At 42.0% G+C, this 27,525-nt stretch overlaps 1 protein-coding gene across 6 annotated transcripts; it reads left to right on the top strand.

Moving 5' to 3' along the window:
* The first annotated feature begins 964 nt into the window (after positions 1 to 964).
* On the top strand, positions 965 to 27,359 carry LOC111980286 (exportin-7). 6 transcript variants are annotated; one of them, XM_024010999.2, is made up of 30 exons: positions 965 to 1,271; positions 3,801 to 3,947; positions 4,321 to 4,414; positions 4,513 to 4,594; positions 4,713 to 4,797; positions 4,910 to 4,978; positions 5,115 to 5,219; positions 5,315 to 5,480; positions 6,400 to 6,473; positions 6,565 to 6,684; positions 6,833 to 6,979; positions 7,190 to 7,362; positions 7,435 to 7,628; positions 7,758 to 7,863; positions 14,027 to 14,162; positions 15,909 to 15,982; positions 16,064 to 16,144; positions 16,254 to 16,317; positions 16,441 to 16,549; positions 16,938 to 17,133; positions 17,361 to 17,468; positions 19,721 to 19,786; positions 20,157 to 20,239; positions 20,365 to 20,579; positions 20,722 to 20,860; positions 25,566 to 25,630; positions 25,722 to 25,814; positions 25,953 to 26,057; positions 26,237 to 26,364; positions 26,440 to 27,359. In XM_024010999.2, exons 1-30 carry the CDS (start codon positions 1,221 to 1,223, stop codon positions 26,531 to 26,533), a joined length of 3,369 nt encoding a protein of 1,122 aa, XP_023866767.1. In that variant the 5' UTR covers positions 965 to 1,220; the 3' UTR covers positions 26,534 to 27,359. The 6 variants fall into 6 exon arrangements, with proteins under 6 accessions (XP_023866767.1, XP_023866768.1, XP_023866769.1 ...); XM_024011000.3 differs by having other exon boundaries at positions 966 to 1,271; positions 4,913 to 4,978; XM_024011001.2 differs by having other exon boundaries at positions 967 to 1,271; positions 25,953 to 26,051.
* Positions 27,360 to 27,525: the final 166 nt, after the last annotated feature.

Below are 27,525 nucleotides of genomic sequence, written 5' to 3'. Positions count from 1 at the left end.
ATGTTATTTTATTGGACAAAAAATGTGTTTTTCTTTCAAAAACAAGGACATTTCTAAGTTACTCCAAACTTTTGAACAGTAGTGTATATATTTCTGCCAAGATGACCCAGTATCCTTGCCACCACCGGTGAAAAAAATCCTAGGGGAAATACTGGATTGAGTAACTTTACCTGACAGTTGAGGAATTGCGTTGGTTTAATGGGTTTGTGCGCTCTTCTGGAGCCAGGTTTGAATTCTGTCAGTCACATTGGCGCTGTAACTTGGAAAGATATCTGCAAGAAGGAGGTCAAAATGGGGTGAAGTGTAATGTAGGTAGTTTGAAACCATGCTGTGCCTGAGACCTGAAGACTTCCGTTGGCTCCCTCAGTGGGCTAATGTGCTCCACTTGATTGTGAAACAAAGCATTATTAAAGAAACAAAGATTTACTATATTTATGTCCCCAATCCCCAAAGCAGACAAATAAGACTGGAATACTTCACCTGAGTCTATTTAGCTACTATTTAGCATGGAGTGCCATTCATAAACATAAACAATTCATAAACATGTTTTACTGTATTTGATTAAACCAGAGGAAGAGGCAAAGCGAGAGGGTTAACTGTGCCCAAAATCTGTCTTCTCCAGCAGGTGGCGTTTTTTAAAGTTATCTTATCTTGCCGAGCGAGGAGTTTTTGTATGGAGGTCAACGAGACTGTCGAATTTGGTCAACAAACAATTACATGTCTTGTTTGCTACGTGTGGCTTATTTGATCGAATAAAAGTTTCGTAATACTAAGGTTGTAGTACTAGTACTGATATAAGTAGGACACGTGACATCCTGGCAACTTTGATTTAAAAAAACACTTTATATCGGAGTTGTGCAGGTTGTTCACATGAGTATCTGCCCTCTCAATGACTAGAATGGTCCCGACTGCCTTCCATTTGTTAATACATTTATTTCCATTGTTAGAGCGACCCCTTGAGTATCTGGTCAATATAATGGATCATCTGTTATTAAACCCATTCCAGAACAGAAACTAGCAAAATTAAGCAGTTTCCCTTTAATAGCCATGTAAACAAAGAGCGGGTTTGCTTTATATGAGGTATTTTATTTTACGCACTTTTTATTCTGTGAAGTTGCACGGGGTTCTAAAGGGGTTTCCAGCGATTGCGCGAGCGTAAATGCTTTCTGAATGTGAAAATCTGCGCTCATTCACTTTGTCAGGGGGAGTGAGATAGTTCAATGGGAGTGAGAGAGGAGCATGAATGGAGCAAAATGGCGGATCATGTGCAGGTAACCACAGCTTTATGTTTTTGTAATATATCAATCCTCAATAAGCCTTTGAATGAGCTGTAATAGATATTTCGATGCGTTATTTAATATATAGAGAGTGAATGCATCCATAAAGCGGTCATGGTACAGGTTATGTGCGATATGTGTAGCTAGGATGCGAGCTGCAGTGTTGACTTGTGGCCTGTCATCGTGTAGCTTTCGCCGTTTAAAGATGCGGACCGAAAACAAAACATTGGTGTTTATGAAACATGGCTAACTGTTAACTAGCTAGGACTGTTTCTACTGGGCGAATGTATTGATTGTAGCAGTTATCCACATTGTCATTATGTTTTATCTCATTCCTTTTTTACGAAGTAAAGAACACCTTTAACATATATGTTCAATGGGTCGGCCTATCTGCTAGCTAGGAGAGGATGGGGAAAATGCAAGCCAGTTAGTTGACAGTAGCTAACTAGCTAGCACTAATTCATTGGTTAGCAACTTTCATACTTCATCCTTCGCGTCCTGAACGAAATCTGGTCTAATGTCAAATGTAATTATTGATTATGCTTTGCTTGCTTGATCAGACCGTTCAAATGCACCGCTATTTGTAATTTACCACGCTAGGTTAGCTCTTGCTAGTTTACAGGTATAGCAACATGACATTCTCCCGCGCAACCCTCTTCGTTTTTTTTTTGTGAGCTGACATGTAGCTAGCTTGGAACCTGGCTCGTGGACGGTGTTGTCGTTATTATACTTATTAAACCCCACCGTGCATATTTTGCAACCAAAACAAGAATGTGCCACTCCGAAACGGACACACCTAGCAAGTTTACTAGATAACGTTATCTGGCATGGATAACACATTTATAACTAGGTATCATTCTATCTGAGAATATAGCTACCATTAGCTAGCTAATCAGCTGACAATTAACTTTGCCAAACAACTAACGTTAACTTCGTCTTTCCAGCCAATGTGTTAAAGTAAGATAGCTTAGCTGGGATGCTGGCTGTCACGTGTGCACATTTTTGTACAACTGACTGACATTAGCTAGCTACTGTTAGCTAGCTAGCTAGCACTTGCAGCTAACTGTCATATCAAGCAGATGATAGATTAACAGTAACTATATCTGCCTCAAGCTTTCTGTAACTACTGTTTGTGTTTATAGCAACTTGGCACTGAAAGTGTCGGCGTCTGCTGATGTGAGTAGGTAGCTGGCTAATTGTTATTTTGCTAAGTCAGACAGTTTTATGTATGTGTTGATTAAATGAAGTCTTCACCCCACCCAGGTGGCTAATTCTGTGCATTATATACATTATTTTAGAGATGCTTGGTGTCAGTATATATATATGTTTTACGCTAGCTCAGCAGGCTGGTGGTGAGAGAGACAGATGGATATCTAGTTTATTAATAATAACTACAGATGTACGCGCACTGAGGCAGCGCTTCCTGGTCAGGGTGCCTGACCGTGTGACGTAACTGTCTCTTATTGCAAAGTCATCATGGACAGCACGGGACACACACAACAGACTCCAGACACACAAATTCTGTGCTGGCCTGCTCAGAACATTCGTTCTTGCCAATGTTCTCAGGAACCATCAGCATGACATGATGATCTAGCTAGCCCACCCAAATCCTTAGTCAAATGTACTGCACAGCATCAGGACTGTTGTAGTAGTAATATTAGTAGGTGTGTGTGTGGCACACTATGAGTCAGGCTCAGCAGCAGCAGTGTTGGAGTATTGAGCTCTTATCTATGTCTAGCAGTCCTCTTCTCCCTAGCCATGTGCCATCCAACGCCCTCCCTAGACTAGTACATCCTGTACTATATCAGTAGCTAGCATCAGACTGGCTCCGGGATTCTGCTGACTTGTCCTTTAAACAATATGATGTTGGTCAGGCTAGCTGGGGTGTGCATGCATGAGTGGTTATGTAGTTCTTTACAACAATGGTGTTACTAATGCTAGCTGAGGTGAATAGTCTGCCGCATTGTTACTGGTGGATTTAGTGTCCGTTAGCTGGATGGATTAAGTTTGTGAGTTAGTTAAAACTTATTATGTTAGTGTTGTGTATTGGGGTAAGTTAACTATCTGTGTGGTTTCCGGTCCCAAGCACTCCCTAAAGCTGTAGAGGCTGCTGAGGGGAGGACGGCTCATAATAATGGCTGGAATGGAGTCAATGCAATGGTATGAAACACGTGGTTTCCATACAGTCTCCACTGCCCTATAGCCACTATGTCGGTCTGTGTCTGGCTGGTGTTTAGCCCCTGTGTTTCTATCTAACAAGGGTCATGTTCAATAGGGTGCTATTGAATGTTTATTTTGGTAAACTTTCTTGTCTTTGAAAAAAATTGAGCGAGGCATGTCTATTTTATGAAATAGGCTATATATAGTCTTTCTTATTTCTGTCTGAACGCTCTACAACGTTGTGGCGTACTGATTGGTCACAGCCCAATACAACTGTCTACACCTGTATCTTGGCTGTTGATGAGGGATGTTTTTTGGTGCTCTACTCACTTAGGTCTCTCTCTCCTGTGTGTGTGTGAGTAGAGCCTAGCCCAGCTAGAGATCCTGTGTAAGCAGCTGTACGAGACAACAGAGACGGGGGTGAGGTTGCAGGCAGAGAAAGCTCTGGTGGAGTTCACTAACAGCCCCGACTGTCTCAGCAAGTGTCAGCTACTACTGGAGAGAGGCAGCGTGAGTAGTACACACACACACACTGACATTATATCAACAAGCTGTTGATATTTACCATATTACCTGATAAAAAGGGTGGCAGGAAGCATAGCAGTTGAAAGCTTTGGGCTATTAACCAAAAGGTCGCTGGTTCGAATCCCTGAGCCGACTAGGTGAAAAATCGTTTGATGTGCCTTAGAGCAAGGCACTTAACCCTAACTGCTCCCGTAAGTTGGTCTGGATAAGAGCGTCAACTAAATGATTAAAATGTAAAAATGACTGACAATGTTTACTGTATGACTTGCTATTTTAGCTCAGCTGATGTGTTGTCTCTATCTCTGTCCATGCTTGTATTCCCATCTTCCTCTCTTTCTCTCTCTCCCCCTCTCTCCAGTCTTCCTACTCTCAACTCCTTGCAGCTACCTGTCTGTCTAAACTGGTTTCGCGCACCAGCAACCCTCTTCCCTTGGAGCAGCGCATCGATATCCGTAAGACTCACTCACACACATCCCACCAGTCTATATTCATGCTGTACAAGTTAGTCCATAAGGCTCGTGTGTGTGTGTGTGTGTGTGTGCGCATGCAGGGAACTATGTACTGAACTATCTGGCGACGCGGCCGAAGTTGGCAGAGTTTGTTACCCAGGCTCTGATCCAGCTGTACTCCAGGTAAACCTCTCTCCGCTCCTCTCTCCATCCCTCTCTCCTCCATGTGAGTGATTCTCTCCCTTGTTTTTGTCTCCTCCAGGATCATCAAGCTATGTGTTTTTGTGTGTGTGTGTTTCAGGATTACCAAGCTTGGCTGGTTCGACTGTCAGAAAGACGACTATGTCTTCAGGAACGTCATTGCGGACGTCACACGCTTCCTACAGGTACAAACGTGTGTGTGTGTGTGTGTGTGTGTGTGTGTGTGGCCAATATAATTTGTTTTCTTGAAGTAGGTAGTGGACTGATCAAATCTGCCTTTCTTTGTCTATCTGTCAGCAGGACAGTGTAGAACATTGCATCATAGGAGTCACCATCCTATCCCAACTGACCAATGAGATCAACCAGGTACTCTACCTCTCCTCCCTCTTTCCTCTCCTCTACATCTCCCTCCTCTCCTCTTACTTCCCCGTCTCCCCTCTAATCTGAAGTGGTGGTTGTGTTGTTGTGTGTGTTAAATATATGTTTGTTGTTGTGTGTACAGGCAGATACCAGCCATCCTCTGACCAAACACAGGAAGATTGCGTCATCGTTCAGAGACTCGTCCCTCTTTGACATATTCACCCTGTCTTGCAATCTCCTCAAACAGGTGTGTGTGTGTGAGAGGGATTGTATTAATGTGTTGACATACCTATTGACATCCATTTCCAGTCGTTCTTGTGAACTTAATGTGTGTGTGTCTAGGCGTCGGGTAAGAACCTCAACCTGAATGATGAGAGTCAGCATGGTCTACTGATGCAGCTACTGAAGCTCAGTCACAACTGTCTGAACTATGACTTCATCGGAACGTCTACAGACGAGTCCTCTGATGACCTCTGCACTGTTCAGATCCCCACTTCCTGGAGATCAGGTAACACATTCTGTCAATTCTGTAAAATAGCAGTACTGCGTCACCTATTACTGGTGTTGGGGGTAATGCGTTACGTAATCAGATTCCTTTTATGAGTAGCGAAGTAAAGTAACATGTTACTTTTTCAAATTGGGTAATATTATTACAATTGCAATGGGAAACAACGCAAGCGTTGTTTTCAGAGTCATATCTCTACCGGCTGCGTGTTTCCATGAAATGATCTCGACTTGTTTCCTCATTTAATTCTCAAGCAAACGGAGTAAGTTTCACGATTACATTATGATATACAACATGCCACCTCAATATATCAGCAGTTCACTGGAATTTTGTACATAACACAGTAACCTGCGTCTTGGTCAACTTCAGGTATGTTGTAAAGTATTGAGGGAGCACCTCTGATCTTTGCCATTTATCGTTTCTGGGATAGCAAAGCCTATAGAAGGTTTTCCCGTCTAGTGGCGAGTGTGCCCTCTATACATCTCTGTCAGTGTACATGCGGTCTATAACCAGAACTGGTGGCTCAAGAGAAAGATTTTGAATGAAAAGATAAGAAATCTGTACAGATGTTTGGCTTACAGTACATATGGCTAATTAAGCAGCTCATATGATAGTGCAGCACTTGTAGACTAGCACAGGAAAGCATCGCCACAGATGAAAGGAGAATCGAGTGATCAAACCTGAGTTAATAAGTAGCCTGTCTTTGGTAGAGCGCACCCGGTTCGCTTTGCTCCCTCCGACATTCAAACAACCGGTGAGATTTTTTTAAATGAAAGTAACTCAAAGTAGTATAACACATTACTTTCCAAACAAAGTAATATTGTAAAGTAACTAGAAATATGTATTACTTTTTCAAGTAACTAATCCCAATACTGCCTATTACTGTGTACTAACCTAATCTGTCTCTCTCTTTCTCTCACAGCATTTTTGGATTCCTCCACTCTCCAGCTCTTTTTTGATTTGTATCATTCCATTCCTCCCTCCCTCTCCCCGTTGGTGAGTAAAGCGGAGTGTGTGAGTGTGTGTGGCTTGTATGTTCACTTCAGTACATGATGGGTGTAGTGTTTAATGCTCTGTGTGTGTGTAGGTGTTGTCGTGTCTAGTCCAGATAGCATCAGTGAGGAGGTCTTTGTTCAACAACGCAGAGCGAGCCAAGTTCCTCTCTCACCTGGTGGATGGAGTCAAGAGGATACTAGAGAACCCACAGGTAACACACACACTATTACATGTTACAAGACTCTTAAATTCTGTTATTCCTCCAAATTTGGTCCCCCCTTATTTTGGATGAAATCATATTTTATATGATAACACATTTTATGCTACAAGTAACTAACAATGCTGTCTTTGTGTTCTAGAGCCTCTCAGACCCTAACAACTACCATGAGTTTTGTCGTCTGTTGGCGCGACTGAAAAGTAACTACCAGCTGGGAGAGCTGGTCAAAGTAGAAAACTACCCAGAAGTCATCAGGCTTATAGCCAACTTCACTGTCACCAGTCTACAGGTACTATGTGTGTCTGTCTGTGTGAGACCCTGCAGTCAGATTGGTGCGTGTCTTGGTTAACAGACATTTCATAAATAGTCCTTCTTAAATCTGCCCTTCTATACCTCTCAATGATCTTGTTAGATGTTAACGTTCTGCCGAAAACCTTGTTCTCCTTACTGAGATAACAATGACCATTCTCTGATAACCTTTATATTGTGTGTGTTGCAGCACTGGGAGTTTGCCCCTAACTCTGTCCACTACCTGTTGAGCCTGTGGCAGCGCCTGGCAGCGTCTGTCCCTTACGTTAAAGCCACCGAGCCTCACCTGCTAGAGACATACACACCTGAAGTCACCAAGGCCTACATCACCTCACGCCTCGAGTCTGTCTGCATCATACTCAGGTAACACACACAGACACACACACTCTCACAGATCAATTATGAAACGTTGAAATCATTTTCACGTCTGTGAAGGGATGGGTTAGAGGACCCTCTAGATGACGCAGGGTTAGTCCAGCAGCAGTTAGACCAGCTCTCCACCATTGGTCGCTGTGAATACGAGAAGACCTGTGCCCTATTGGTCCAGCTCTTCGACCAATCAGCACAGACCTACCAGGAACTACTGCAGTCTACCAACTCTAGTGCCATCGACATCACGGTCCAGGAGGGTACGTCTCTTTCCCTCTCAATCAATCAATCAATGAAGTATGTCAAAATATAGCTTTTAACAACACATGTTTTTGTTACCAGGGAGGTTGTTGTGGTTGGTTTATATAATTATATTTCTATATCTATAGGGAGGTTAACATGGTTGGTGTATATAATCGGGGCGGTCATTGGAGGAAGAGTGTCCTTCGCCTCTACAGATGAACAAGACGCCATGGATGGAGAACTAGTCTGTCGGTACGTCCACAGACAAGTAACCTCACCCTAACCAATACCACTACCTATTAGGCTAGTGGCCAATCCTCAAAAAGGGCTTTAGTTTTTGAGATACCCATACCCTAGGTATAACAAAGCACAAGCATGTTTTTCCATATCTCTAATGTCTCCCATACAGGGCATTTGGAAAGTATTCAGACCCCTTCACCTTTTCCACATTTTGTTACATTTTAGAATAAGTCTATAATGTATTACATTGATGAGATAATTCTACACACAATACCCCATAATGACAAAGTGAAAACAGTTTTTTAGAAATGTTTGCAAAAAAATTCAATTAAATACATTATTTATATACAGTTGAAGTCAGAAGTTTACATACACCTTAGCCAAATACATTTAAACTCAGTTTTTCACAATTCCTGACATTTAATCCAAGTAAAAATTCCCAGTCTTAGGTCAGTTAGGATCACCACTTCATTTTAAGAATGTGAAATGTCAGAATAATAGTAGAGAGAACGATTTATTTCAGCTTTTATTTCTTTCATCACATTCCCAGTGGGTAAGAAGTTTATATACACTCAATTAGTATTTGGTAGAATTGCCTTTAAATTGTTTAACTTGGGTCAAACATTTCGGGTAGCCTTCCACAAGCTTCCCACAATAAGTTGGGTGAATTTTGGCCCGTTCCTCCTGACAGAGCTGGTGTAACTGAGTCAGGTTTGTATGCCTCCATTTGCGATCAAGCTTTAACTTCCTGACTGATGTCTTGAGATGTTGCATCCACATAATTTTCCTCCATCATGATGCCATCTATTTTGTGAAGTGCACCAGTCCCTCCTGCAGCAAAGCACCCCCACAACATGATGCTGCCACCCCCGTGCTTCACGGTTGGGATGGTGTTCTTCGGCTTGCAAGCCTCCCCCTTTTTCCTCCAAACATAACGATGGTCATTATGGCCAAACAGTTCTATTTTTGTTTCATCAGACCAGAGGACATTTCTCCAAAAAGTACGATCTTTGTCCACATGTGCAGTTGCAAACCGTAGTCTGGCTTTTTTATGGCGGTTTTGGAGCAGTGGCTTCTTCCTTGCTGAGCGGCCTTTCAGGTTTCAGAAGAAAGTTATTTGTTTCTGGCCATTTTAAGCCTGTAATCGAACCCACATGCTGATTAGAGGTCGACCGATTATGATTTTTCTACGCCGGTATCGATACCTATTATTGAAGGACCAAAATAAGCCAATCTTAAAAAAAAAAAAAAAGAAATGTTTTTGCATTTAATTTATTTGTAGTAATGACAATTACAACAATACTAGAAGGAACAATGAACACTTTTATTTTAACTTAATATAATACATAAATAAAATCTATTTCGTTTCAAATAAATAATCTAACATGTTCAATTTGGTTTAAATAATGCTAAAGCAGTGTTGGAGAAGAAAGTAAAAATGCAAGATGTGCCATGTAAAAAAAAAAGCATTTAAGTTCCTTGCTCAGAACATGAGAACATATGAAAGCTGGTGGTTCCTTTTAACATGAGTCCTCAATGTTCCCAGTTAAGAAGTTTTAGGTTGTAGTTATTATAGGAATTATGATGCGTCGACTATTTCTCTCTATACAGTTTGTATTTCATATACCTTTGACTATTGGATGTTCTTATTGGCACTTTAGTATTACCAGCCTAATCTCGGGATTTGATAGGCTTGAAGTCATAAACAGCGCTGTGCTTCAAGCATTGCTAAGAGCTGCTGGCAAACGCAGTAAAGTACTGTTTGAATGAATGCTTACGAGCCTGCTGCTGCCTACCACCGCTCAGCCAGACTGCTCTATCAAATATCAAATCATAGACTTGATTATAATAAACACACAGAAATACGAGCCTTTGGTCATTAATATGACGAAACGTTTATTCTTTCAGTGAAATATGGAACCGTCACGTATTATATCGAACAGGTGGCAACCCTAAGTCTAAATATTGCTGTTACATTGCACAACCTTCAATGTTATGTCATAAGTATGTAAAATTCTGGCAAATGAATTGCGGTCTTTGTTAGGAAGAAATGGTCTTCAAACAGTTTGCAATGAGCCAGGCAGCCCAAACTGCTGCATAAACCCTGACTCTGCTTGCACTGAACGCAGGAGAAGTGACACAATTTTACTAGTTAATATTGCCTGCTAACATGCATTTATTTTAACTAAATATACAGGTTAAAAAAATATATACTTCTGTGTATTGATTGTAAGAAAGGCATTTGTGCAACGATTGTGCTTTTTTCGCGAATGCGAAATCATCACCCGTTTGAAGTTGAAGTAGGCTGTAATTCGATGATCAATTAACAGGCACCGCATTGATTATATGCAACGCAGGACAAGCTAGTTAACCTAGTAATATCAACAACCATGTGTAGTTATGTGAAGATAAGTTTAATGCTAGCTAGCAACTTACCTTGGCTCCTTGCAGCCATAAGGTCCTTTTGACACTGCACTCGCGTAACAGGTGGTCAGCCTGCCAAGCAGTTTCCTTGTGGATTGCAATGTAATCGGCCGTAATCGGCATCCAAAAAGGCCGATTACCGATTTTGTTATGAAAACTTGAAATCGGCCCTAATTAATCGGCCATGCCGATAAATCGGTCGACCTCTAGTACCCATGTTCAAAATCAATTACGTAGTCCTCCATTGCAACTGAAATGTCTCTCGTAACTCTGTCAAAGTTCAAATACGCTTCGTAGGCACAGTGTTGCTCTTTAAGAAACCCAGAATCCAGTGCTCTGATCAAAGTTCCCATTCCGTCATCCTGGGTCAAATCCTCCGCGGATATTTCCAGTGCTGTATCTCTTGCTCTTCCCTCGAGCAATAATACCACTGCAAGTGCTTGCTTTTTCTTGTCCAGATTGGTAACCCGTATCCAGATTCCAAGTAAATTTTTCCAACTCGCATACGACCTCTTCTCGTCAAAGCGAGGTGGCACATTTTGTATTTATTAGCCATCTTCTGAAACCAATGTGGTCTCCAAATGACACAACTAGGTTCCAGTTTAGCAGTTTACTTCACAATATCAGCGCGGTATTACATTCTGGCCCGGTACAACAGAGACAAAAATTTCTGCGCAGGTGCACTTCTAACAGAGGGAGAGGACCGTAATAACAGAAATATAGGGCTACTTAAAGCATTAACTTAACTCATGCATTGGTCTGAGAAACTGCAGTAATCACAAGATGCCTTTAAGGACATAAGCCATTTATGGCAAAAAAGAGGCTCCTTAGGATGGTGTAACTTACTTTATGTGATCGTTTATGGTGGCTGGGAACTGAATGTGAGATGGTGGTCTTTGTGCACCATGCTTTGTGCACCAGCTCAGGGATCAACTTCAAAAGTCAATGTGTTTAGAGCTGTGCTATGTCCCTCAACCAACGCTTCTTATTAATAGTCTATGACCTAGCTACACTCTAACGTCTAAGTAACCTGAGGACACCCTCACAGGTTCTGTCACTCTCCATCTCCTGCTGGGCATGCCCCAGTACATAATCAATGCCAACCACCCACACTTAATATTGGCCAAATTATCTTTTGACCTGACTTCCAATGGAATATAAAGAAATACGTAGGACGTGACCTGCAGGGCTTTTTACCACATTAAACATAAAGAAAATCCACCCACAGGCCAGTTAATCATTGGAAAGCCTTAAAGGTAAGTCTGTTTTTGACATCCCTTTCACAGACATTACAGGCATAAGTGTTGTACACAATTCTGAAAAAATGCCTCTCATTTACAAAATTAATATTTATAGGTGATTTTTATTCTCTCTGGGATATTCGGGACGGTAGCGTCCCACCTCGCCAACAGCCAGTGAAATTGCAGGGCGCCAAATTCAAAACAACAGAAATCCAATAATTAAAATTCCTCAAAGATACAAGTATTTTACACCCTTGTAAATCCAGCCACAGTGTCCGATTTCAAAAAGGCTTTACGACGAAAGCACACCAAACGATTATGTTAGGTCAGCACCTAGTCACAGAAAAACACAGCCATTTTTCCAGCCAAAGAGAGGAGTCACAAAAAGCAGAAATAGAGATAAAATTAATCACTAACCTTTGATGATCGTCATCAGATGACACTCATAGGACTTCATCGAACAAAACATACATGTATTGTGTAACATGAAGTTCATATTTATATCCAAAAATCTCTGTTTACATTGGCGTGTTATGTTCAGTAGTTCCAAAACATCCGGTGATTTTCCAGAGAGCCACATCAATTTACAGAAATACTCATAATAAACATTGCTAAAAGATACAAGTGTTATGCATGGAATTTTAGATCCACTTCTCCTTAATGTAACCGCTGTGTCAGATTTCAAAAAAACTTTACGGAAAAAGCACACCATGCAATAATCTGAGTACGGCGCTCAGACACAAAAATAAGCCATACAGATACCCGCCATGTTGTGGAGTCAACAGAAGTCAGAAATAGCATTATAAATATTCACTTACCTTTGATGATTTTCATCAGAATGCACTCCCAGGAATCCCAGTTCCACAAATGTTTGTTTTGTTCGATAAAGTCCATTTATGCCCAAATACCTCCTTTTTGTTTGCGCATTTAGTACACAAATCCAAACTCGGGAGGCGCGGGCAAGTCCAGGCGAAAGTTCAGACGAAAAGTCATATTACAGTTCGTAGAAATATGTCAAACGAAGTATAGAATCAATCTGTAGGATGTTTTTATCATAAATCTTCAATAATGTTTCAACCGGAGAATTCCTTTGTCTGTAGAAATGCAATGGAACGCAGCTAACTCTCATGGAAGTGTGCGAGACTGAGCTCATTTCACTCTGCCAGACCCTGACTCAAACTGCTAGACACTGTATATTCGATAGGCAATGACTTGAAAAACTACAAACCTCAGATTTCCCACTTCCTGGTTGGATTTTTTTCTCAGGTTTTTGCCTGCCATGTGAGTTCTGTTATACTCACAGACATCATTCAAACAGTTTTAGAAACTTCAGAGTGTTTTCTATCCAAATCTACATTGACACAATCTATATGCATATTCTAGCTTTTAGGCCTGAGTAGCAGGCAGTTTACTCTGGGCACCTTTTTATCCAAGCTACTCAATACTGCCCCCCAGTCCCAAAGAAGTTAACGTCCATTAAATGTTATAATGGAAGCCATATTGGATTTTGGATGCCATATCGGATTTGAGGCAAAATATAAAGATAATCTGTGATGGTCCCCTGACTTAAATGCAAGACTACCGGCTAAAGATACAAAATCGTTGGTGGGATTCCCCCCCCGTATGTACGGAAGACAATTGACAACTTGTATTCAACATTTTAGCAACTTGCAATATTGAGTTATGTGGCCCAAGTTGACTGAACACATTCTCATTTACAGCAACGACCTGGAGAATAGCTACACTGTGAGTTAAAAGAGGGTGTGTTACAATATCTATCAATTTAACCACTTTCTTAGTAAAATATTTGGACAACCATCCATTTCATATATAGTAGACCCTAGAGATATGGAAAACATGGTTGTATTTTGTTATACCTCGGGTAGGGGCATCGCCACATTTTTGGGGCCTTGCCACTAGCCTAATACATTGAGTGCACAAAACATTATGAACACCTTCCTAGTATTGAGTTGCACCCTCAGAACAGCCTAAATTATTTTCTGAATTGCACACATAAACAGTCCATGTCTCAAGGTTTAAAAATCATTCTCCCTTTAATCTACACTGATTGAAGTGTATTTAACAAGTGACATCAATAAAGGATCATAGCTTTCACCTGGTCAGTCTGTCATGGAAAGAGCAGGTGTTCCTAATGTTTTGTACACTCAGTGTACATGTCCTATTGTAAATGTACCTCAGGATACAGCAGCAGATGAGTCAATCGTGTGTGTCTCAGGATGTTTTTAAATTTTTATTTATTTATTTAACTAGGCAAGTCGGTTAAGAACAAATTCTTATTTTACAATGACGGCCTAACCTGGGCAACGCTGGGCCAATTGTGCCGCCGCCCTGTGGGACTCCCAATCACAGCCGGTTGTGATACAGCCCGGGATCGAACCAGGGTCTGTAGTGACGCCTCGAGCATTGAGGTGCAGTGCCTTAGACCACTGCGCCACTCGGGGGCCCTGAAGAGTCAATCACAAGTGTGTGTGTGTGTGTGTGTGTGTCAGAGTGCTCCAGTTGATGAACCTAACAGACTCGCGGCTGGCCCAGGCGGGTAATGAGCGATTGGAGTTGGCCATGCTCAGCTTCTTTGAACAGTTCAGGAAAATCTACATCGGAGACCAGGTGCAAAAGTCCTCCAAGGTAAATACTTTTACCACACACAGAGTTATGTTTCAGACCTTAAACATGATTTGATGTTGATGAGTCCACATGACATACTGTCTTGTTTAGATCCACAGCTATCTCTATCTCTCTCCGTTCCTCTCTAAGCATGACTAACTCTCACTCTTTCTCTCTCTCTATTCCTCGCTTAGCAAGACTAACTCTGTTACTATCTCAATTCAAAGGGCTTTATTGGCATGAGAAACATATGTTTACATTGCCAAAGCAAGTGAAATAGATAATAAACTAAAGTTAAATAAACAATACAAAATGAACAGTTAACATTACACTCACAAAAGTTCCAAAGGAATAGAGACATTTCAAATGTCATGCTATGTAGTATTCTAATGATGTGCAAATAGTTAAAGTACAAAAGAGAAAATAAATAAACATAAATATAGGTTGTATTTACCATGGTGTTTGTTTTTCACTGGTTGCCCTTTTCTTGTGGCAACCGGTCACAAATCTTGCTGATGTGATGGCACACTGGTATTTCACCCAATGGATATGGGAGTTTATCAAAATTTGCTTTTTTCCCCCGAATTCTTTGTGGGTCTGTGTAATCTGAGGGAAATATGTGTCTCTAATATGGTCATACATTTGGCAGGAGGTTAGGAAGTGCAGCTCAGTTTCCACCTCATTTTGTGGGCAGTGTGCACATAGGCAGGCCTGGCTCTCAAGAGAAGATAGGCTATGGCGGCCTTTCTCAATAGCAAAGCTATGCTCTCTTCCTTCCTCTCATGACTGACTCCATCTCTCTCCATTCCGTTCTCTGCCTGTAACTAGTGGGAGATATGTTATATTTGAACTAATAGCTCTTTTGTCTGTGGGTGTGTTAGTGCTGACACACAGCCTTGGGCTGACTGACTGAGTGTGTTTTCTTTGTGCTGGGCAGAGGCTGCGAAATGTGAACAGCTCAGATAAGTGGTGACAATCGAGAGCAGCCCTCCCCCAACGTGTCGGTTTGGTCTTATAGTTATCCTCCCCTATCCCTTCTTAGTGACATGGTCAGGTTTACTGGTAACATGGTGGATAATGTAGGTGGAATCATGGCTAACCAGAGAATTCTCCATGGAAGTGGGGTGGAGGCAGGGGAGTACTAGAATAATTAATGTGGGGTGGAGGTGGGAGGAGTTCGAGAATAATTAATATGAGGAGGTTTGGAGGCGGGAGGAGTTCGAGAATAATTAATATAAAGTGGGGTGGAGGCGGGAGGAGTTCTAGAATAATTCATATAAAGTGGTGTGGAGGCGGGAGGAGTTCTAGAATAATTAATATGATGAGGGTTCTGGAATGTCTCATTTCAGGTTGTGTATGTGTGAGATGGACCGTATGAGTCTGAGGTGTCAGAATAAAGAACACCCCAGACCTGCAGGAGATACACACCCCTCTGACACCTGCTACCCTAACCCCCCGATACTAAGGCAAACCATCCTCAGCTCTGCTCAACTTAACACTATCACACAGACTCTCTTGATCTCACTCACTCTCTTCCTCACACACTACTTTACCTCATAGCTCAGGGTTTGGTGGAATGTTGGGGAGATGAGAGCAGAGCTGATTGGTGTGTGTTTGTCTTTAACCCTGTGGAGATGTATGACTAGTGCTACGCTGCTGGCAGCTGTTACTGTTTGTGATTATATCATAGTTGTCCTACTGTGTAGTTGCTCTCTCTCCAGGGGATCTTCCAATGGTTAATGGAGTGTGTCTGTGTGTGTGTCACAGCTGTACCGGCGGCTGTCAGAGGTTCTGGGGCTGAATGATGAGACCATGGTACTCAGCGTCTTCATTGGAAAAATGTGAGTTTCAACACTTCCTGTGTTACGACAACTGCTGGTTCTATGAACTAACCACTGATTTAATACCATTTGTGATTGCAGCATCACCAATCTGAAGTACTGGGGCCAGTGTGAACCAATCACTTCCAAGACACTTCAGTTACTCAATGACCTCTCCATAGGATATCCTTTTGCGCGTGTGTGCGTGTGAGAGAAAAGGGGGGGGGTGTATTTGGTATTCTGCTATATTCCAGCTCCTGTGTTGTCTCTTTGACGGTGTGTGTGTGTGTACGTACAGCAGTGTGAGGAAGTTGGTGAAACTCAGCGCTGTTCAGTTCATGCTGAACAACCACACAGTAAGTACCCTGACCTTTGACCCCTCACCCTGACCCCTAACACTAACCGCCTGAAACTCAATGTATGCTGTTTCATCCAGTTCTTTTCCCATAATGCCCTTTTCCTTTCTCCTATGATGTCAGAGCGAGCACTTCTCCTTCCTGGGCGTGAACAACCAATCAAACCTCAGCGACATGAGGTGTCGCACCACGTTCTACACCGCACTGGGACGCCTGCTGATGGTCGACCTAGGTAGACACACACACACACACACACACACACACACACATCTACAGTTTACACGATTATCAGTAATGATCTTATTTGGATAATTACAAACTTTTCATTCTTTCACCTAGGGCTGTGATGATACCAGTATCATATTTTTTCCATGGCAAAAATGAAAACACGAAGCAGACCAAACTCGTTGGTCCTTTAAAAACCTGTTGTATGTAAAATATTGTGTGCTATAGCTTGGAAAAATAAATCAATGTGACTCTGGATGACAAGATAATGTTTGTTTCCAACATTAGGGCTGTTTTCCTAAAGAAGTTAAATCCACTTTGTGTGTTGTTCCCTTGCTGTGATACTGGTATCGTCCCAGCCCTACTTTCACTTTGTTTTCATCTTGTGTGTGTAGGTGAGGATGAGGACCAGTTTGAACAATTCATGCTTCCCCTAACGGCGGCGTTTGAAGCAGTGGCTCAGATGTTCAGCACCAACACATTCAACGAGCAGGAGGCGAAGAGGACGTTGGTAGGACTGGTCAGAGACCTGAGAGGTATTGCCTTTGCCTTCAACGCCAAGACCAGCTTTATGATGCTCTTCGACTGGATGTATCCTTTACTGACCCCTGATCTCTGACCCCTGATCTTTACGTACCAGGGGCCTGCTTAGGAGGTTGAAAGGTTAAAGAACGTTCAGAAATAAATGCATTGTGTAGAAGAGATATGACTGTCTGTCATAGAATAGGAAATCACTGTAGAGTTGTGAATTGCAAGTAGTGTTGTCCTTCACTTGAAGTCTCATTGGTGCACAGTGTTGTTCTTAACCCCTCCCCCAGCTACCCAGCCTACATGCCCATCCTGCAGAGAGCTATAGAGCTCTGGTACCACGTACCAGCATGCACCACTCCTGTCCTAAAGCTCATGGCCGAGCTAGTCCACAACAGGTACACAAACATGCATACAGTCAGAACCCTGACACTTCTCCCTCGACCTCTAACCCCTGACTTCTAACCCTTTTGTAGGGATTAACACCAATTTCCTGAACAAGTGCCTTCCTGATTACCAAGATAATATACACTGCTCAAAAAAATAAAGGGAACACTTAAACACAATGTAACTCCAAGTCAATACCACTTCTGTGAAATCAAACTGTCCACTTAGGAAGCAACACTGATTGACAATAAATTTCACATGCTGTTGTGCAAATGGAATAGACAACAGGTGGAAATTATAGGCAATTAGCAAGACACCCCAATAAAGGAGTGGTTCTGCAGGTGGTGACCACAGACCACTTCTCAGTTCCTATGCTTCCTGGCTGATGTTTTGGTCACTTTTGAATGCTGGCGGTGCTTTCACTCTAGTGTTAGCATGAGACGGAGTCTACAACCCACACAAGTGGCTCAGGTAGTGCAGCTCATCCAGGATGGCACATCAATGCGAGCTGTGGCAAGAAGGTTTGCTGTGTCTGTCAGCGTAGTGTCCAGAGCATGGAGGCGCTACCAGGAGACAAGCCAGTACATCAGGAGATGTGGAGGAGGCCGTAGGAGGCAACACCCAGCAGCAGGACCGCTACCTCCGCCTTTGTGCAAGGAGGAGCAGGAGGAGCACTGCCAGAGCCCTGCAAAATGACCTCCAGCGGCCACAAAATGTGCATGTGTCTGCTCAAACGGTCAGAAACAGACTCCATGAGGGTGGTATGAGGGCGATGTCCACAGTGGGGGTTGTGCTTACAGCCCAACACCGTGCAGGACGTTTGGCATTGCCAGAGAACACCAAGATTGGCAAATTCGCCACTGGCTTCCTGTGCTCTTCACAGATGAAAGCAGGTTCACACTGAGCACATGTGACAGACGTGACAGAGTCTGGAGACGCCGTGGAGAACYTTCTGCTGCCTGCAACATCCTCCAGCATGACCGGTTTGGCGGTGGGTCAGTCATGGTGTGGGGTGGCATTTCTTTGGGGGGCCGCACAGCCCTCCATGTGCTCGCCAGAGGTAGCCTGACTGCCATTAGGTACCGAGAGATCCTCAGACCCCTTGTGAGACCATATGCTGGTGCGGTTGGCCCTGGGTTCCTCCTAATGCAAGACAATGCTAGACCTCATGTGGCTGGAGTGTGTCAGCAGTTCCTGCAAGAGGAAGGCATTGATGCTATGGACTGGCCCGCCCGTTCCCCAGAACTGAATCCAATTGAGCACATCTGGGACATCATGTATCGCTCCATCCACAGACTGTCCAGGAGTTGGCGGATGCTTTAGTCCAGGTCTGGGAGGAGATCCCTCAGGAGACCATCCGCCACCTCATCAGGAGCATGCCCAGGCGTTGTAGGAAGGTCATACAGGCACGTGGAGGCCACACACACTACTGAGCCTCATTCTGACTTGTTTTAAGGACATTACATCAAAGTTGGATCAGCCTGTAGTGTGGTTTTCCACTTTAATTTTGAGTGTGACTCCAAATCCAGACCTCCATGGGTTGATAAATTTGATTTCCATTGATAATTTTTGTGTGATTTTGTTGTCAGCACATTCAACCATGTAAAGAAAAAAGTATTTAATAAGAATATTTCATTCATTCAAGATCTAGGATGTGTTATTTTAGTGTTCCCTTTATTTTTTTGAGCAGTGTATATATTTTTTAAATATCTCGAACAATAATATAACATTTCTATGCCGCACTAATGCAAAAACAGAAAATCTGCAGTGCTAGAAACCTGCATTATTTAGGCTAGTCCCCAATATAGAAGCCATGTAGACGTTTTCTAACTTACACTGCTACACACGACTTCTCCACGCAGTCACGGTAGGTCATTTCCGTCCCAGGTTTCTCCTCTACAGTTTGTTCATTCAAATAACTTCCCAAACTTCAGCTGTGTTGCACAACAGAGGCTCCAAAATATAAACTACGGCTGCTCACTGCTAACAAAACACCTAATACATTGTGTCTGCAAAAGCGCTCAAGGAAATTGACATTCGCAACATTGTTCCAAGTTGTTAAACTAACAAAAGCAAGGGCACTGGCTTGACTAGAAGGTCAGATTCACATGGAATTGATCGGCAGCTGTCCATGGTGCTGATTCTACACTGTTTGCTTGCTTGTCACAGGGAAAATATCCAATGCTGCGCTAAACAAACAGTCACCACATAAGTGAGTTTTCATAGTAAAAACAGCCATAATCTTTCCAAATTCCCCTGATAGCCAGACAGCTGCTCTGCAAGGGGAGAGGAGAGAGCCAATAAGCTGGGTGTCATCTTTCAGTCAACGGTAAAACGACCCTGTCATTTTCACTAGCTATAATAACCTAATTTTACTAGTCAAGCAAACCATTTTTCTTAGGCCTACGTTAAAACTATAGGTTACATAAACAAAATAGTGTGACGACTTTGAGAGAACTTTGAGTAAATTCAATTACAACAAATATAACAAGAAACCGTTAGATACCTGCAAGTGTTTCTCAATTTATAGTGATAGAATTATGTCCGTTTCACACTTGCGGGTATTCAATGCTTTTAGATAGCATTTCTGGTTGGAAGGATCTCGGGATACCTGGGAAAGGCTTGCAATTTTCTCAGCGTGGAAAATTGGTAAATTTGAGGGAAAAAATGAATCCTTAACTCTGTGTCTGTGTTTCCAGGTCACAGAGGTTACAATTTGACGTGTCATCACCCAACGGAATCCTGCTGTTCAGAGAAACCAGCAAGATGATCACCACCTATGGTACTACACTCAAGTGTCCTATTGCCACAGTTGCTGTGCACTCACTGGAGCAATGTAATTGGTTGGTCAGCCACACATTTTTTAAATATATTCATTTCCTTGGTTCTCTCTCTCCCCTTCTCCAGGTAACCGTATCCTGACCATTGGGGAGGTGCCTAAGGACCAGATGTACAGTGTGAAGCTGAAGGGTGTCAGTGTGTGTTTCTCCATGCTCAAGGCTGTGCTCTCTGGGAACTATGTCAACTTCGGGGTGTTCCGTCTCTATGGAGATGACGCACTGGACAACGCGCTACAGACCTTCATCAAACTGCTGCTGTCCATACCACACAGCGACCTGCTGGTACACACACACACACTCCTCTCCATCCCTCACAGCGAAGTACTTCCCTGAACATTCTAAATATATCTGACAATGGCAGTTTCAGCACACTTAATCTCCTTCTTTCTCCCTCCCCCCTTCTCTTTCTCCCTCCTCACTCCAGGACTATCCCAAGTTGAGCCAGTCGTTCTACAGTCTGTTGGAGGTGTTGACTCAGGATCACATGAACTTCATTGCTTCTCTAGAGCCGCATGTCGTCATGTACATACTGTCATCTATCTCCGAGGGACTCACTGCACTGGGTAATGTAATACATACACTGCACCGGGAAATTATACATACACACACTGCACCGGGAAATTATACATGCACACACTGCACCGGGAAATTATACATTCACCGAATACCACTGCACTGGGTAATGTATATACAGTTGAAGTCGGGAGTTTACATACACTTAGGTTGGAGTCATTAAAACTCGTTTTTCAACCACTCCACAAATTTCTTGTTAACAAACTATAGTTTTGGCAAGTTGGTTAGGACATCTACTTTGTGCTTGACACAAGTAATTTTTCCAACAATTGTTTACAGACAGATTATTTCACTTATAATTCACTGTGTCACAATTCCAGTGGGTCAGAAGTTTACATGCACTAAGTTGACTGTGCCTTTAAACAGCTTGGGAAATTCCTGAAAATGATGTCATGGTTTTAGAAGCTTCTGATAGTCTAATTGACATAACTTGAGTCAATTGGTGGTGTACCTGTGGATGTATTTCAAGGCCTACCTTCAAACTCAGTGCGTCTTTGCTTGACATCATGGGAAAATCCAAAGAAATCAGCCAAGACCTGGTTCATCCTTGGGAGCAATTTCCAAATGCCTGAAGGTACCACGTTCAGCTGTACAAACAATAGTACGCAAGTATAAACACCATGGGACCACACAGCCGTCATACAGCTCAGGAAGGAGATGAGTTCTGTCTCTTAGAGATGAACGTACTTTGGTGCGAAAAGTGCAACTCAATCCCAGAACAACAGCAAAGGACCTTGTGAAGATGCTGGAGGAAAAAGGTACAAAAGTATCTACATCCTCAGTAAAACGAGTCCTATATCGACATAACCTGAAAGGCCGCTCAGCAAGGAAGAAGACACTGCTCCAAAACTGCCATAAAAAAGCCAGACTACGGTTTGCAACTGCACATGGGGACAAAGATCATACTTTTTGGAAAAATGTCCTCTGGTCTGATGAAAAAAAAATAGAACTGTTTGGTCATAATGACCATTGTTATGTTTGGAGGAAAAAGGGGGAAGCTTGCAAGCCGAAGAACACCATCCCAACCGTGAAGCACGGGGGTGGCAGCATCATGTTGTGGGGGTGCTTTGCTGCAGGAGGGACTGGTGCACTTCACAAAATAGATGGCATCATGAGGGATGAAAATTATGTGGATGCAACATCTCAAGACATCAGTCAGGAAGTTAAAGCATGGTCGCAAATGGGTCTTCCAAATGGACAATGACCCCAAGTATACTTCCAAAGTTGTGGCAAAATGGCTTAAGGACAACAGAGTCAAGGTATTGGAGTGGCCATCACAAAGCCCTGACCTCAATCCCATAGAAAATATATGGGCAGAACTGAAAAAGCATGTGCGAGCAAGGGGGCCTACAAACCTGACTCAGTTACACCAGCTCTGTCAGGAGGAATGGGCCAAAATCCACCTAACTTATTGTGGGAAGCTTGTGGAAGGCTACCCGACACGTTTGACCCAAGTTAAACAATTTAAAGGCAATGCTACCAAATACTAATGGAGTGTATGTAAACTTCTGACCCACTGGGAATGTGATGAAAGAAATGAAAGCTGAAATAAATCATTCTCTCTACTATTATTCTAACATTTCACATTCTTAAAATAAAGTGGTGATCCTAACTGACCTAAGACAGGGAATTTCTACTAGGATAAAATGTCAGGAATTGTGAAATACCGAGTTTAAATGTATTTGGCTAAGGTGTATGTAAACTTCCGACTTCAGCTGTACATACACATACTGCACCGGGAAATGGTACATATACAGTATACCACTGCACTGGGTGATATATACAGTGACTTCAGAAAATGTTCACACCCCTTGACCTTTGTGTTACAAATTGAGATTAAAATGTATTTAATTGTCATTATTCATCAACGATCTACACACAACATTCATGTTAGAATTTTTCTTCAACTTTGACATCTATAAAAAAATTATGAAAGATAAAACGCTAATATATCTTGATTAGATTCAACCCCCTGAGTCCATACATGTTAGAATCACATTTGGCAGCGATTACAGCTGTGAGTCTTTCTGGGTAAGTCTCTTAAGAGCTTTGCACACCTGGATTGTACAGTATTAGCCCATTTTTATTATTAAAAAATTCTTCCATCTCTTTTTAGTTGGTTGATCATTGCTAGACAACCATTTTCAGGCCTTGCCATTAGATTGTCAAGCTGATTTAAGTCAAAGCTGTAACTAGGCCATTCAGGAACATTTAATGTCATCTTGGTAAGCAACTCCAGTGTAGATTTGGCCTTGTGTTTTAGGTTATTGTTCTGCTTAGGTTGAATTTGTTTGAAATTTACTGCTCGACTGAGGAACCTTTATAGATAATTGTATGTTTTGGGTATAATCATGTTAAACAATAGCTGTCATCCAAGGCAAAGGGTGGCTACTTTGAAGAATCTCAAATATAAAATATATTTAGATTTAACACTTTTTGGTTACGACATGATTCCATGTGTTATTTCATAGTTTTGATGTCTTCTATTATTCTACAATGTAGAAAATAGTAATAATAAAGAAAACCCCTTGAATCAGTAGGTGTGTCCAGACCTTTGACTGGTACTGTATATAACATTCTATTAGTTTCAAGAATTTTGTATAATTTTAAGTAGAACAATTTTAGGTTTTAATCCGGCGTTGTTTTGCGTATCAGTTCATAAGCAATGTAATCGGTACATCGAAATCTCTTAACTATTTTTCAATCTATATGGCACAGCTGTTCATTTTTTTTGTCCTTAAATGAAACTGGTATACTTAAAAAAATAATTTAAAAAATAAAATAATTCATCACCATTTTCTTTAACCAATGTTGGTCTTTAATGCAGGGCCGACAGACAAGTTCCTTACTTTTTTCCCCTTCCACTTGCCTCTTCCATTTTTGCAGTAATGCTGCAAATTTGAGTAGAGCAGACATTTCCATATATTTTTGTTAGCTGCATGTGTGACAACTCCACCAGTCCTATTTATGATATAGTTTACAAAGATTATACTTTTTTTTAAATCAATTAGTATATTTTACGTTTAACCACTGTGTTGTATTATTTGTTCTGTCTTTTCTGGTGGATTAAACTGAAATTGCAACCAACGGCTTATGGCTTGTTTTAAAAATAGTGATATTTTGGAGATTTCATTTTCAAATAACTGAAAGTGAGAGGTTGTAATCTGAATAAAGGGAAAAAGGTCGTTCTTGAACATGGCGTGAGACATTCTTACTAATCTGCTAGAGAACCAGTTGGAATTTAAGTATAACTTTTGTATGACTGACACCTTTTTAGTGAGAGGTTTAATGCTTTAATATTTGGTCATTTTTGCCCTCCAAATTCATATTCATTATATAAATAGGTCTGTTTAATGTTGTGTGGCTTGCCATTCCAAATAAAATGTAATATGTTTTGCTCATATAATTTAAAAAACAGGTCGCTAGGTGTAGGCAAAACCATATGCAAATAGGTAATATGTGATATGACTAAAGAGTTAATCAGGGTGAGTATTCCACAAATAGACAGGTATTTTCCTTTCCATGGCAGCAAGATCTTAACTATTTTTGCTAACTTTCTATTAAAATGTATTGTACTGAGATATTTTCTTTCTTTTGGATATGTATACTGAGTATGTCCACATCATCATCAGACCATTTTATTGGTAAACTACACAGTAATGTAAAAGTTGTATTTTTTTGTGACCAATACATAATATAGTACACTTATCACACTTTGGTTGTAATCTAGAGAGGTTAGAAAAGTATCTTGATCCTCTATTAGGCTGTGGAGTGATCCAAATTGTGGATTTAAAAGAAAACGTGAATCATCGGCATACAATGACGCTTTTGTGTTTAAGCCCTGGATTTCTAATCCCTTGATACTATTGTTGGATCTGATTTTAATAGCTAACATTTCAATGGCCATAATAAATAGGTGTGCCGATAGTGGACAACGTTGTTTTACTTCTCTTGACAGATTAATAATTTCTGAGAAGTAGCCATTATTTACTATTTTACACCTAGGGTTACTATACATAACTTTAACCCATTTTATAAGAGATTCTCCAAAATTGAAATATTCAGGGCAATTATATATAAACTGCAGTTGTACTTTATCAAAAGCCTTTTCAAAGTCAGCTATGAAAACCAGGCCTGGTTTCCCAGATATTTCATAGTGTTCTATTGTTTCCAGTACTTGTCTTATATTATCTCCAATGTATCGTCCATGTAAAAAAAAAAAAAAACTGTCTGATTTAGGTAATGTATGTGCCAATTATTTGATGGTCCGACTGCATTCTGTCCCCTATCAACACATTTTTTAATTTTTTTAACTTGATGACCTGGGTGGGGGCACCCCACCGGAATCCCCACCGGCTAGGTACAAGGTCATCAAGGTACTCATTAGCAGCTTTGAGAAATTCCTTGTATATTATGCTCACCCATCAGGGGGCTCTGGCTTTGTAGGACCAATCCTGCCAGGCAGGCTCAGAATCTTGAGGGGGCGGTGCTGCTCTAGAAGGTCTCTGACTGCATTTATCTTTCTGTTTTGGCTGCGTATAGGCTACTTACAGTAGGCCCATAAAACAGATAAGGACCTCCTCAGTGTATGGGTCTCTCAGGTGGCTGTATAGGGTTGTGGACTGTTCCATCATGATAGGACATTAAATAAACTATATTTATAATTTATTTTAAAATGACTAACATGTGTTGTAGATACTATGGTGTGTACTGGGTGTTGTTCCAGTCTGGACCATATCGCCACCTACCTGTTCAAACAGGTAACCTCTCCCTCTGTTCATCTGTAATCTATTCATATCACCTTATACATGTATGTACATATATTGATGCTAATGCATTGTTTCTGTTTAGCTGTCTCGCTCCACTAAGAAACGGCCTGTTGCCATGGCAACAGACGAACGCTTCCTACACATCATGCAGCAACACCCAGAGATGATCCAACAGGTACACACACCCCAAACACACACACCGATCTCGCTCGCTCTCACTCACTCACTCACTCACTCACTCACACACACACACACACACACGAAATCTCGCTCACTCACACACACTCACTAATTCTGTGTGTTTGTCCTACAGATGCTGTCCACAGTGTTGAACATCATCATCTTTGAGGACTGCAGGAACCAGTGGTCCATGTCCAGACCTCTACTGGGCCTCATCCTGCTCAACGAGAAGGTACAGGTACACAACCACACACCCATTATCCAACCATTCCCTGGAAGACCTGGCAATTGTTGCTGAGTGGACTATCCTGGCTACAAAAAAGGAAAGAAAAAAACCTTAACACACCAGCCTCGTCCTGTGTGTCTCCATTCCTGCAGTATTTTGCCGATCAGAGATTTTTTTTTGTGTGTGTGTAGTATTTTGCAGACCTGAGGAACAGCATTGTGAACAGCCAGCCTCCAGAAAAGCAGCAGGCCATGCATCTCTGCTTTGAGAACCTGATGGAGGGGATAGAACGCAACCTGCTAACCAAGAACAGAGACAGGTACACATAATTCCATTGACTGTGTGTGCGCTCACTTTGTGTGTTTTTTAACTGTGTGTATATTAATCTGTGCAGGTTCACCCAGAACCTCTCGGTGTTCCGGAGGGAGGTGAACGACAGCATGAAAAACTCTTCATATGGAGTCAACACCAATGACATGATGAGCTGACATTCCACACACGCACACCTGCTCCACACAGAGCAGCTTCCCAAAACTCAACCCCCTCCGCTCCTCTTCTCAGCCCCTCTTCCTCTCCACTCCTCTTTTCACCCCCTCTTCCTCTCACCTCTCTCCCCTCTCCCGTGTGGTTCCACCCTCCTTTTTATAGAAGCCTATATAAATATACAGATCTATTTTAAAGCCAGTCTGTAGAGGTCACCCTGCTACTCGCTGGGAGGAGAGGGGGATGAGGATGGAGGGAGGATATCTCTACACACTTTGGAGGGAGAGAATCTGCGGGGGAGGATGAGTGGGGGGATGAAGGTGAAAAGGGAGAAGCCGGTAAATGTAGTTCTCTGCTTCTGCCTGCCTTGTATAGAAACACAACAAATCAAGTGTACATTTTTTTTCATAACATTTTGAACAATGTTTATATTGATTGAATTTAAAACACAAAATGAGAAACGTGTGATTGAACTTTTTACAGTGTAGTGAGTCAGTGCACCTGTCTGTGTGTGGGGAAAAACTTTCTACAGGGGATGAGAGGAGCGAGAAAGTAGAGAGCACTAGAGCTGTGAAGGGGTAGAGACAAAGAGAGTGAGAAACTGTCCATTTTGCAAATTTTCCTCTGGCCCTCTGATTTGAGTGATGTACATACCCACCACTGTTACTCCCTAGGCACTGCCCCTAGACACCACCTTTAGCCCCTAGACACCACCTTTAGCCCCTAGACACCACCTTTAGCCCCTAGACACCACCTTTAGCCTCTAGACACCACCTTTACCCTCTATGCACTGTCCAAAGCCCCTAGACACCACCTTTAGCCTCTAGACACCACCTTTAGCCTCTAGACACACTTACCTCTATGCACTGTCCAAGCCCCTAGACACCACCTTTAGCCCTAGACACCACCTTTAGCCCCTAGACACCACCTTTAGCCCTAGACACCACCTTTAGCCCCTAGACACCACCTTTAGCCCCTAGACACCACCTTTAGCCCC

The sequence above is a fragment of the Salvelinus sp. IW2-2015 genome, linkage group LG20 (assembly GCF_002910315.2).
Source record: "Salvelinus sp. IW2-2015 linkage group LG20, ASM291031v2, whole genome shotgun sequence".
NCBI lineage: Eukaryota > Metazoa > Chordata > Actinopteri > Salmoniformes > Salmonidae > Salvelinus > Salvelinus sp. IW2-2015.
Note: the sequence above shows the minus strand (reverse complement) of the source record. Positions and strands in the feature narration are given on the sequence as shown.

Excerpts from the sequence above, each read along its gene's own strand:
- LOC111980286 (XM_024010999.2), top strand. The coding sequence starts at position 1,221 with ATGGGAGTGAGAGAGGAGCATGAATGGAGCAAAATGGCGGATCATGTG. Across the intron at positions 4,979-5,114 it reads TGACCAATGAGATCAACCAG|GCAGATACCAGCCATCCTCT; the intron begins GTACTCTACCTC and ends TTGTGTGTACAG. Across the intron at positions 19,787-20,156 it reads GTGTCATCTTTCAGTCAACG|GTCACAGAGGTTACAATTTG; the intron begins GTAAAACGACCC and ends CTGTGTTTCCAG.